This window comes from Mesoplodon mirus, assembly GCF_964341445.2.
Source record: "Mesoplodon mirus genome assembly, chromosome: 2".
NCBI lineage: Eukaryota > Metazoa > Chordata > Mammalia > Artiodactyla > Ziphiidae > Mesoplodon > Mesoplodon mirus.
In genome coordinates this window covers 136670422-136682970 of record NC_138977.1, presented here as the reverse complement: position 1 = coordinate 136682970, position 12549 = coordinate 136670422, and the positions used below count along the sequence as shown (strand labels likewise).

The 12549-nt window shown below is 46.7% G+C and overlaps 1 protein-coding gene across 7 annotated transcripts in view; it reads left to right on the top strand.

Annotated features, from left to right (window-relative positions):
* Positions 1–12549, top strand: part of JADE1 (jade family PHD finger 1) — a 56957-nt gene that overhangs the window by 16044 nt on the left and 28364 nt on the right. For 6 of the 7 annotated variants that reach the window (XM_082611539.1, XM_082611537.1, XM_082611535.1 and 3 more), the window contains exons 2-3: positions 974–1051; positions 10870–10955. In XM_082611539.1, coding sequence (XP_082467665.1) covers positions 1000–1051; positions 10870–10955 — 138 coding nt within the window. In that variant the 5' untranslated portion in view covers positions 974–999. Of the gene's footprint in view, positions 1–973; positions 1052–1136; positions 1234–10869; positions 10956–12549 lie in introns of those variants that run through there. The other variant, XM_082611538.1, reaches the window with a different exon arrangement.

Sequence of the window (12549 nt, the reverse complement as noted above, 5' to 3'; positions counted from 1 at the left end):
GTTTGGAAAAGCTTTTCGGATTTGTTTAGAAAGCTGCCCTTTGTGAATATAACCTCGAGTTCATCTGTGTAAGTTCAGTGACTGGCCATTCAATCTCGGTGCACTGCCCTCTTTCCTAAATGCAGTCTTTCTCTCTTCTGTGGTGCTGGAGGCCTGTCACCACCTGGCAGGAGTTGGCAAGGTGGGCTGGGTGTCTGCACAAACTGCTTTCTTAGTTTGGCTGAGTTAGGTTGGACGAGGCCTGTAAGGAGTTGGGGTGAAGGGTAGTGAAATTGGATTTGGAATTAGAAGTTCCCTACTCACAATGTGACCTTGGGTAAGTGGCTGCTTAAGCCTTTTTTTGGCCTGAGTTTCCTAATGAGTAAAGGGGAGGGGTCTGGATCGGAGTGAATCACTGAGGGGTTGGAGATGACTAGAGGATACGTTTGCATTCCCAGTTGTCCCATTGGTTTTGTTCCTAGGACTCCAGGTACTCAGCTTTTAGACTTCTTTTAGCAAAATTTGCCTGAGAAGCAGAATCATGCCCAGCGCAGTGTAAATATTCACACATTCCGGCACAGCCCCAGCCCCACGCATACACACACGCGTAAAATACATACGAATCTGTCTGTGGTGAGGAGGCAGTGTGCTCATTGCCATGGGCTTTTCCCTGCAGGGCTTGCTGCCGGTCAGCTAGAGAGACTTCTGGAGTAGTTGTAGTGATAATGTCACAGGAATGAGAGAGAAGGCCTGACACCTTTGGGAGACCTGCTGATGTGTGATTTCTCCACCCCTCCCCCTCCTTTCTGAACCTGTTCTGTTAATAATTGCACCTAATTATGTATCTTTGGTCTTTTTAGTGCTTATAATTCAAATGCTACTTAAAGCCGATTGTTTGCTCTTGTGTGCTGTAAATCCTGGGCTGCCATCTGAAGCACAACTTGATGATTGTGTATTATCATCTTGGGTTAAGTGCTGTCTCATTGCCTTGCAGGCTGCCTGCTGTTTCCCGGGGAGATCATGAAACGAGGTCGCCTTCCCAGCAGCAGTGAGGATTCTGACGACAATGGCAGTAAGTCCTGCTTTGTTGTTCTTGGAACCTGCCAGGGTTTGGGTCAGTGTAAAAACATGGTTCTTTAATGTAATGCTTTAAATAGCTGAGGCCCTTCGAATATCAGGGAGGCCAGAGAAGAGCCAAGGCCTGAGAAGCACATCTGAGTGTGACACTGCGGGTCTGTGACCAAGTCTTTCTGGGTAAGGTTGACTGCAGGCAGGCATTCCTCAGGCTTCCTGCTTGTTTTCCAGAGATGAATAATCCAGTTTCAAGAGTCACTGGTGTGTCTGTTTTTCCTAAACAGCATTTACAGCACTTCACAGTTGCTCTTTATGAAAAGGGAACTTAATCGAAGTCAGTTAATTATTAACTAGTCCAACCCCGATACAAAGGGAGATTGAGGACTGCCTAGTGTGATGTGAAAATATTAAGTACACGAGTCAGCGGTCTTCAGTGGATTTGAACATGCCTGTATTTAATAATACTACTGTATGCATCTCAGCTCTCTGGCATCCTCATATTTTCACAGTGCAGCTGAGAACCAGAAGTTAGTTGGCTTCCAGGCAGGCAAAATAAATGTCACACAGCGTCTGTGTATTGGGAAGCTAACAGACGATCCGGGGAAGAGCTCCCTTCAGATAACAAGGAAACTTTGTACCTAGCACAGTGCCTGAGCTCTGGCCCGTTATCTTATGTTTTATATGACAGATCAAATTTGGGAAACCTTGAAAGAATGCTTGCTCTGCTGAGTGACGGGAAGAGTATTGGGCCTGCTTTCAAGGAACTCTCTTTGGCATATATAAGATTGAGCTCCCATGGAAAGTCACCAGGACAGTCGGAGATGCCTTTTTGATGCACTGTGGAAATGTATATATGTAGACACAAACTCTGGAGGGGAGGGCAAGGGAAACCTACAGAGGAGATAAAAGTTGGGCAGGTCCTGAAGGATGAAATCGTTTTAGGCAAACAGGGCTCTTTTTCCGCGCTCCAAGTTTTCGGCAGATTAAAAGCGGCAAATTAGAAAGCAAAGGTTTGCTGTAGGTGGCCACACCGACAGCCGCCGGAAACATGAAAAACAGAAGAACTCAAACACAGCGGTTTGACTGGAGCGTTGGGTGCAGGCATGGAGCGGTGGGAAAGAGAACTGGTGGTGATGGGAGGGTGTTGGGTGTTGGGGTACCTGCGAAGTAAGCTGAGACCGCAAGGTGAAGGGCTGGGAGCTCTTGGGACAGATGGTGGGAGCTAAGTTTGGCCTGAGGGAAGAGTGAGCTGGGTAAGCGCTCCAGAGAGCGGCGTTCCTTCTGTTTCAGGGAGCTGAATTAAGGGGGCTGTACCCGTCTGTGGGAGCCTTCGGGAACCCTGAACTTCTTAGCGCTTATCTATTCACAGCCCTCACTACCTGTTTTCTCTATTTACTTAGGCTTTTTACTCCTTGAGGCAAAAACATGCTTAGGTATTTCTTTTCTGCCCCCTGTGGTGCCTGTCAAAGTGTCCTCTGGAGTTATAAGCACTCAATAAACGCTTGCTGTTAGCTCATGTACACAGTTTGTCCTGCAGCAATTAAAAAAAAAGAAAAACTTGCTTTTTAAGTTCAGAATTAATCAGAAGAGGGGTTCGTGAATTATGTCCGTGTACTAACGGTGCCTGGTAAAAGGCTAAGAGTCCTGTTTCCCTCTGACTTTGGTTGGGGAGCCGGTCCTCGCTCACTCTGTTGACTCTCAGCACCGCCTCATACCCACTTTGGGAGAGCTGGGTTAGAAAAGGCTCTCCTGGAATGTCCTCTCAGACTTAGACTCTTCCCCTTTCTGGACTAGAGGGTGTGCATTCTTGATGTCTGTGTGTGTGTCTAAATGTGCTCCTGTAATCCAGTGACATCGGATTAGGGCCAATCATTTTAATTTAAATGCCAATTTAAAGGCTTTATGTCCAAATACAGTCACATTCTGAGGTATTGGGGGGGTTAGGCTTCAACATATGAAATTTTGGGGGACACAGTTCAGCCCATAACAGCCCTAGAAGACCAAATGCTTCATCTAAACCTATATTTCCACCCAGAACTCTAGGGGAAGAGAGTACCCAAAGTCCCCACTGAAAGTCGATCCATCAGGTCACCTTACTGGTAATGGGCCTTTTTTGTCCTCCAGCTAATATGCTATGTCTGTGCTGGCCCCCCTGAAGAAGGCAGGGATGGAGGACCAAGGTAAATACTTATAGGGCACAACCTGTGTTTTGTTCTACACTAGGCTACACGTGGAAATAGAGTGGTGGTGGTAGAGGATGAGGATGATAGCTGCCAGTGGAAGGGAGGCAGGCTGGCCTGTGTCGTATAGTTGATTCAGTGTAAAGCAAGTGGTGACACTTCATGGCTGTGCTGTCTGTCCAGGCCTGATGATTTGGTCATTATGGCGGATGATGGTCGTGGTAAACAGCTCTCATTACGACCCCTAGAATGCCAAGCCGTATGAACACACGTACATTATCTGCAGCACGGAGCACACTTTCTACCCTTTCTGAGGGCAGCTGCTACCCAGTGTGGGCTTCTGCCACCAGCCTGCCTCTTTGCACTGGAGCTCATCCTCTTGTGTAGGCACATGGTGGGTGTGAGTAGGTGCCTTCTGCCCCTGCAGTCAGGTGCACAGAGCTGAGCCTGCCCTTATCCGAGTCTGAGTACTTGGCAGCCCTGCTTGTGAGATGGGCGGTCTGTGCAGTGGCCTCTCCCCAGCCTTTCCAGCCTGCAGTCCCGACAGAAGTTTGGCTGCAGCTCCCGGCCCAACGCAGAGCATGTCAAAGTGGAGAAGAGGCAGATGCGGACGTCAGCTTGGGGCCCCAGCACCAGCCACAGTCACGGCTAGGCCCCGCTGGCCTCCTGGGCTGGAGCCCTTTGCTTTGATTTCTGGCCTGGTCCAGGGGAGTACCGGTGTGGTATTTACAGTTGGGGATGGACGGGCATTTTCTGTGCCAGTGCAAGCCCTCATCCAGCTGCAGTCATAGTTGTTGAAGCTTTTCTCCAGGTGCCCTGGACTGCCAGCCTTGGCAGTTGGATGAAGTAGCACTGGGGTGTTTGCAGGCTGTGTCTGTAATTGCTGGGCTCCTGGGACTGGGTGGCTCAGCCAGTCTCTGAAGTTATGCATTGTGCCAGGGTGTGGCTTGGGGAAACAAGCACTTTATTTCCTGCTTCCCAGTCCATGGTCCTCTGTGTTAGGGGTTTTGGCAAATGTGGCGGTGGGTCCACCAGCTATTTTTGGTGTTTCCATCCAGCCTGCAGGGAGGAGGGAGGAGCTGGAGGTTGAATCGGTCATCATTGGCCAGTAATTTTATCAATCATGCCTCGGTAATGAAGCCTCCATAAAAACCCAAAAGGACAGAGTTCGGAGAGCTTCCAGATGGCGAGCGTGTGGTGACTGGGAGAGAATGGTGCACGCTGAGAGGGCATGGAAGCTCTGTGCCCTTTCCCCATGCCTTGTCCTACGTATCTCTTCATTTGGCTGTTGGCTCATATCCTTCAATATCCTCTTAGAATAAGTTGGTGATCTAGTAAGTAACATGTTTCTCTGAGTTCTGTGAGCCGCTCTAACAAAGTACTTGAACCCGAGGAGAGGGGCTTATGGGAACCCCTGCCAGTCAGAAGCACAGGTAATAACCTGGGCTTGGCAACTGGCATCTGAAGTGGAAGTTGGTCTCATGGGGCTGAGTCTGGAATCTAATTCTGTCTCCGAGTCAGAATTGAGTTGAATTCTTGGACACGCTGCTGGCGTCTGACAGTTGCTTGTTGGTGTGGGGAAGCTTCCACAAGCACGTGTTGGAATTGGGTCTGGGAACCATTTTCACCTGCCTAATGCCCTAAATTTCAGGGCTGTGTTGACCTCCCTGTGGGAAGGCCTGGCGTGTGGCGAGGGGTCTGGGGCCAGGCACCTTGTGAGGGCCCTGCCTGGTCTCCCGGTTTTCACACCTGCGCTGACCCTGAAACACTTCTGTCTTCTTCAGTTATCCAGCCAGCTTCTGCTCCATCACTGGTGATAACGAAGGCACAGAGAATAGCTGAGTAAAATTCAAACCTACTAATTCTGCACTTAGTAATACAGGTCGATGAGTGGCAAACATGAAGATTTGTGAGGACTTTTGTTTTTCTGGGCTCTCTCCAGCTTACAGATAAAAAATGAAGAAAGACCAGAATTTTTAGTGGATGAAACATACTTTCTGCTTTGGAACCTTTATGTTACATTTTTAAATAACTTGCTGTCATTTTTTTGGTTTGGCTGTGCTTGGTTTCCTTCATGGCAAGTCTTTGGTGGTTTCTCTTTTGCATAAAAGTTATCTCTGCATCCACTTCTCTTCCTGTTTGACTGTACCTTTAATTTGCTCCTTTCCCCCCATCAGTTGCATCTTGTGACACAGCAGAGTTGTGTAGGAATTCTTGAAATGTGGAATTTTTGGCTCAAGTACTGCAGAATGTGGGCTGTACCCGTGTCTCCTCCAGGCACATGGAGATGGCTTTACCCCTTTTCAAACCCGACTTGTGGCTTGTCCTTGACATTGATGGGCAGAGCATCATCTTGGGCTTGAGGATTAACTAGCACAGCATGATCTGGTCTGTGGCCTTGGACTTAACAGAAGGGCTGGGTGACCATGAAACATTGTGTCAGTTGGTCAAAGGCCCAAGTATGTTGAAACATTCCTGGGCCAGTTCTCTTAATGTACCCTATTAAGCTTTGTTTTTTGGAAGGTGGAAGTGAGTTGGACGGTTAGAGCTAAGCCATGCTGGGATGGAAGGGCTGGGCTGTGGGAGACATGGGGTCAGACCCTGATGGAAACAGCAGTGGTGTGAGAGGCTTGTCTTCTATCATGCAGTTCAAGCAAATAGAACTACATTACATGTGTTTTCTTCTTGCAGATAGGGCTTTCCAGAGCACCACTTTACTGGCACAGGGCTGGCCTTGCCTTGCTCTCTCCAGTCTTCTCTGTTGTGGTGACACCAGCTGGCCTGCAGGGTTCCACCCTTGCTGGTCCTGAGCACCTTCCTTTGTTACGCTGGTTTAACACTCCTGAAGACACGAGAGTAGTGTTTAGCATCTAGAAGCGGGGTCTGAGACACAGGAGATTCGCCATTTGGTCAGTGGTGAGGTTCTTTTGTAGTTTGCATTTGTGGTGATGTAAGCAGCCACCCAGGCTGCCATTCATTCTCATTTCTGAACCTTTCATGCGCTGCACCACCTGGGAGGCTTAACACACACGAACTACCAAATGTCGGAGGTGTGTGCAATATGTATTAGATTTACTCTTGAGGGTTTTTCCTTATTTTAGATCTAGGGCAAGACAGCATGACTATTTTTAATATTTCAAAGGAGAGTGTTCGAGATAAATGCATAATAGCACCAGAAAGCAGGGTTCGTAATGCAGTGCACACACAGGATCCACGCTCATGATGCTGTGACCTGTGAGCCTTCTATAACTTTTATTATTCCCCCCACATTTCTGTTTTAAGGGAAGTTGGGGATAGTAAAACAAAGCAAGGGTTTATTTTCTGTTAATTCTTCTCAGTGTTTCATGGATATTAATTGTTGATACTCAAACAGCATATATGTCAAGAATTTAAAAGTCACGTACATTTGTCACTAGAGCGGACTTAACTTTAGGTAGTAATATCTTGTGTGTGGGCAATAAAATAATTTTAGATATTATTGCCAAATTTTTAGAGTTCCTAACTTCTCCTGAAAGCAACGAGAAAATAAAACAAAATTTTGCTTGCCATATTCTTTTTTTTTTTTTTTTTTTTTTAACGGTACACGGGCCTCTCACCACTGCGGCCTCTCCCGTTGCGGAGCACAGGCTCCGGATGCGCAGGCTCAGCGGCCATGGCTCACGGGCCCAGCCGTTCTGTGGCATGTGGGATCCTCCCGGACCGGGGCACGAACCCGTGTCCCCTGCATCGGCAGGCGGACTCCCAACCACTGCGCCACCAGGGAAGCCCCACTTGCCATATTCTTAATTTAGCTTGTCATTAAACGTTAGCATTCTGAAAACAACAAAATGCAGCACCAACCCAGCATAATCTTAGCATGTGGTTTTTAAGAACTAACAAGTGGCCAGTGTTTTACTATAGTGTAAATCAGAATCTCCCAGTCCTTTTGGTGTTTGAAATACTCTAATTACTGGTTTAAAATTTTTTTTCCTCCAACATACTTTCAAAAAAAAAGTTCTGTGACATAACTTTTTAAAATTAAAATGGGTGCAAATTATTTTTGCTTGGATAATATTCTGGGAAGTATCCAGAGGGAACATGGATGAGGGAGGAGAACTGGCGTAGGAACGTCAAGGCACTTGCTTGGAGTCTCCTGTGGACTTGCCGTGGATCTGTTTGTAGATGGAGGTGTGTTCCAGTCAGGAAGCAGTGCCCCCGCCATGCTGTCTTTAAAGGCATTAGTGCTTTGTTTTCCATGGCCTCATCTTCCTCGAGCTCAAAAGCATGTCTTCTAATAGGTGAAACAGAGCCACCTTCGGCTCTTGAGTTACAGTCCCAAACAACGACGCTGTGTTTTTGTTCACTTAAAGACTTTTTTTTTAAAAAATTGAGGATCTGCTGTGTGCACAGCACTGACTTAGGTATACTGTATGTTGTAAATAGTTATTACACAGTTTTAAAGTGAATTAGAAGGAGGAAATCACCATCAACAACTGTCTGCTGCTGGACGTGGGAGGATCCAGTTTCTCACTGTTCAGCAGCAAAGTCTAAGTTTTACACAAACCACCTGTGTAGGGTAGAACGGAGCATTTTCTTTTCCTTTACTGTTAATGTTAACTTTAATGTTAATGTATAGGATAAAACGGAGCATTTTCTTTTCCCTTACTGTTAATGGATGGTAGAAGATCAATTATTTTCTGCACACATTTAAAGTTGTACACTTTGATACATTTTGACATGTTTACACCCATGAAATCATAAAGCTCATGATAATCCTTCTCTCCCCACTTTCCCCAGTCAACCTCTGATCTACTCTCTGTCACTATAGATTAGTTTATATTTTCCAGAGTTTTATATAAATGGAATAATACAATACATACTCTTTTTATCTTTTCACTCCACATAATTATTCCTACATTCATCTGTGTTGTGTGTATCAACAGCTCGTTCTTTTTTATTGCTGGGTAGTTTTCCATGGTGTGGATATGCCACTGTTTGTTTATTCATTCACTCTGTCGGTGGATGCTTGGGTGGTTCTATAAATAAGCTAAGAACATTCCTTATGTCAGTGATAATTTAAACTTAGCTTTCCCCCCAGTCTTTCCCTTTCTGCAAAGTGAGTTTAATAAGATTAATTTTTCTCTTCCTCTTTTTGCATTAGGCAAATTAAAGGAAGAGGAACAGACTTTCTGGGTGGACCAGAATTTCTCTTGGGTAATAGAATCAGATACCAAATTTGTAGCATTTTTGAATATCTGTTTTTAAAAGCAGGCAACATTTTTCAAGAATATAAAAGCAGCCCTGGAAAAAGTTTCTAAATGATTGCCATTACTTGGATGTGTCCTATGCCAGCAAAGCTGCAAGCTTCCTGGCAACCTTGGAAACTACCCTGGAGGGATCCTGACAGATCCCCAAAAGGGCAAAAGAGGGTCATAAAACTTAAGAATGCATGAATTTGTTGTTGCTGCTTTAACTCTGAAAGTGTTTGACATAAGCGTTTGTGTCCCCCTGACCCCATGTTAGTTATTGAAGTACAGCAATGGAATGGTTTAAAATTTCTTGTCATTTATAACCCTGTACATAGTGATGCACAGTAAAGGGGGCATCCCTGTCTGCCCTGCACCTCTTTGCCCTCCCTGAGGCCCGGGGCCGTCCCGTCTGCAGTTGTCTTGTGCTTTTCCCCGTCTCTTCTTTCCGCCTGTGGGCTGGCCAGACGATGGCCTGCAGGACCGGACGGTGGAAGAGAGGCCTGTCTGGAGACATGAGCTGCCTGGCTGCCTTCCTCACCAGGTTCCTAATTTGGCTTCTGTCTTCCTTTTTCCAATGATGACCAGATTCAGAACTTCCTACAAGTCAGGCTCACCCCAGTGCGCCCAGAATATTTCTTTCAGTGTGGGTGTGAACTTTATTCTTGTTCATCTAGGAGTCTAAAGAGATATACTTAGGATTGTTTTTTAAAGAAGAATTTTCGAAACTGTTACTGAACAGCGCAGTAGGGTCACCAATAGGAAATCTAATTCTGCTGGCCTAGCAGCAGACAGTCAGTTGACCCAGTAAACAAGCCTCAGGACTGGCCATCAAGGGTAGTGCCCTTCCCTGTCAGAGGGAAGCTTGGCAATCCCCTTTAGTCTCTGTCATTGCAAATCTGATGATAGGCTTATAGGCAGAACCTACTTCTTAATGCCCCCAAGGTCTTAAGGATACTTTGATTCTGTGTCCCTTGTCTCTGGAATCTGTGGAGATAAGGGTTTCCTGTTCTGAGTGGCAAGTGATTTTACTGGTAGAATGGCAGTTCCCTCAGTTTTTAGCTTTTATTTGGGGCGGGGAGTTGTTAATTTCTGGGAAATGGTACAGTTTGTTCACCATGGAGGCAAGTTACTGGGAAGGTAGACAGGTCGTTAGGAGGGCTGTTTCAGATCTCTGGTGTCAGTATGGCACCCACAGACAGGAGGCGGTGGCAGAGGCAGAGAAGAGGAGCTGGGCTCTGAGCTGTTGGGCCGTGGAGTGGATGTGTCCTGAGTGCAGAGAGTCTAGAATGACTCTCTGATTTCGGACTTCAGGTAGAGATGGTGGTGATATGCGTCAAAGTAGGAATAGGAGAGCAGGTTTGAGTAAAATGTCTAGCCCAGTTGCTGTTGTGCTGGGTTGACTGATCTCAGGAACGCCGTGGGCTCGACTGATGTCTGATCTGAAGGTGAACATGGACCTGGTGCTGGGGAGGGAGGTTAGTGTGGGAACGCAGGTCTTACAGTCTCCTGGGCCTGCCAGGTAAGACTGTGGGCGTGGATGGGCGCTCCCCGGGGAGGGCACTGGAGCAAGAAGGTGAGAGAGCTCATGCGTGGAGGACAGGGACCCACAGAGTGGGGACACCAGGAAGGAGAGTTGCCGCTGCGGCTGAGGGAGCGTCTCAGGCAGGGTGGAGCCAGTTCTGCAGAGGGTCTCAGGTGCGAGAGGAGCTCAGACTTGGTGGTGGTTAAGAGACATAGGTGGCCTGGTAGGGCTTCCAGTTTCCATGGCTTGGCGGGGGAGAGACCCCACGACAGAGGATAAGGGCATCTTGTCCTCAGAGCTCAGAAGAGAGCTGACAGGCATTCTCTGGGGAAGCGGAGTAGGCAGTTTTAAAGGTGATTTGGCCGGAGCACCTAGTCTATGGCGGGTCTGAGTTTCCCTTTTTTAGGGATTGCTAAGTTCTTTTGTGGAGTCAAACCTTTTGGGGTATGGCTTTAGGATTTAGTACAACGATGTTAGTGTTTAAAAACTTACTGAAAATTAAAAAAGAAGTTTCTGGATTTATATTTACCAGTGCAAGGCTTTGAACCTCTTAAGAAGTGCAGGCTTGCGGATGAAGAAGGCTCTGCCTGCACGGTGTTCTTGAAAGGCCTCTCCCCTCCGTGAGTTGTACCTGTGATGCAGCAGCCCTGAACACAGTGTGTGCGGAGTGGTCTTGTTGGCCTGCTGTGGGAAGTGAGCGTTTAAGTGAGCAATGGGGGTGGAGGAGCTCCAGGGGAGAGAGGAGAGCTCTGGCAGAGCATCGGGCCGTCTCCTGGGGTGGTGCTGAGGGGCGCCTTGCTGAGTCTGGTTAAAAAAAAGAACCCTGTGAAACCCTCAGTGATTTGTGTACTTTTAATTATTCCTATTCGGATATTTGTTTCTTTAGGCCTGTCAACTACTTGGTCACAGAATTCCAGATCCCAGCACAGGAGAAGTTCATGCTCCAGACATGAAGATCGAAAGCCTTCGGAGGTATTTCTTGAATGCTGGCATGACTGTGCATGTCGTACCTGTGTGCATGAGTACATATGGTTGACACACACACCTGGTTGGTTGATATTGATGTCAGTCTGTGCATTCTTGGGCAAGTTACTTAACCTCTCTGTGCCTCAGTTTCCAAATCTGTAAGATGGGGATAATACAGGTGTTCACCTCGTAGGATTTTTATGAGAATTAAGTGGGTTAATACCCAGAGGTTAATATGTAGAAGGTAAATCCTGCTCAGTAAATGTTAGCTATTATTATTAATTCTTTTTATTTTTATTTTTTTTCCTTCTCTGTTTCACCTTTGCTGGCTCCCAACAACTTTTCCTGTGGCCTGGAGGTCAGCATGTTCAGCTGCTGCCAGTCACTGCCAGCCTCAAGTTAGTTTTAGTCATGAATTTGTGGCTTGTTTGGCAAAACCTAATGTAATTCTGGGATTTTGTTTAGGGGATTATGCTTAAGGTTTTCTCCCCTTCTTTTGAAATTTGTTTCTCATCTTACATTTTCCTGCTCCCTCACATTTTGTTATTATCTACCTATCTGTCATCTATCTATCCAGAATTGTTTTTGGGTGAGTTTCTTTGTGGCTTTTGTTGGTTAGGGGCCCCTCCCACTCCTGAGATCTGTGTTTTCTGAAAACCTTGGACTGGGCTCTGAGGATCTAAGTGATTGAAGGAAAGGCATTTTAGTTTGTCACAGTGTTTAGGTGAGCAGGTTATGGGGAAGAGAGTTTTCGGTCCAGCCCCTTGGTTTTGCACTGCCTCATAGTGGGATGACTTCAAAGACAGCCTCATCCTGTAGCGACTGAGCAGAGGCCACCATCCATGAGGAACTTCTTCGACGGTAGCGGGGAAGCCGGGGGCGCTGTGTTGAGGAGCGTAGGATTATTTAGTTGTGGAATAACTTTCTCCATGAGGAAGTAGTATATAATATACTTTAGAATTGTGGAAAACCATCCCAGGGGACACTTAAACATTAGATCAGATGTTCATGAGAAGGCGGCCGTTTTATCACCTTGATTTATTCCAGGCCTTTGTACTTTTGAATCTGCAGTGCTGCCTTCCTTTCCTCTGGTATTGGGAGTGACTCTGCTGCTCTTTTTTATCTCTTTAATTCCCTCCACAGCCCCCTCAATACCCTTCTGATGTCCACACTGCACTCCTGTTATTTCAGGGCAGGAATACAGGGTGCTCCAACAGGGAGCTGATAGCTGTGTGAGAGCACCAGTGCCCCGGGTGCAGCTAGAACCCCTCCCAGAGTCGGCACTGGGAAGTGTGGGTGGCGCCAGTCTTGTCCTTGACCTGTGTTTTGTTCCAGGGTTGTTGTGTTTTTTTTCTGAGTCGAAATTACTTTATACTTGGAGTGCTAAGGTTGAGCCCTGCTGGGGACTCAGGAGCTCATGTCCGTTTGAGGGCATCTGTTTCAGTCCTTGACCATCCTCATCCAGGTCTCTGAGTACAGGAATGGTGGGCTGCCTTTTCTCATCTTGTTGCTTCAGTTTGATTTTCCTTCTTCTTGGGCAAAATCCCTTATTTATTACTTATCAGACTTAGTTGGAATGTGTTTTTAACTGATGTGCTTC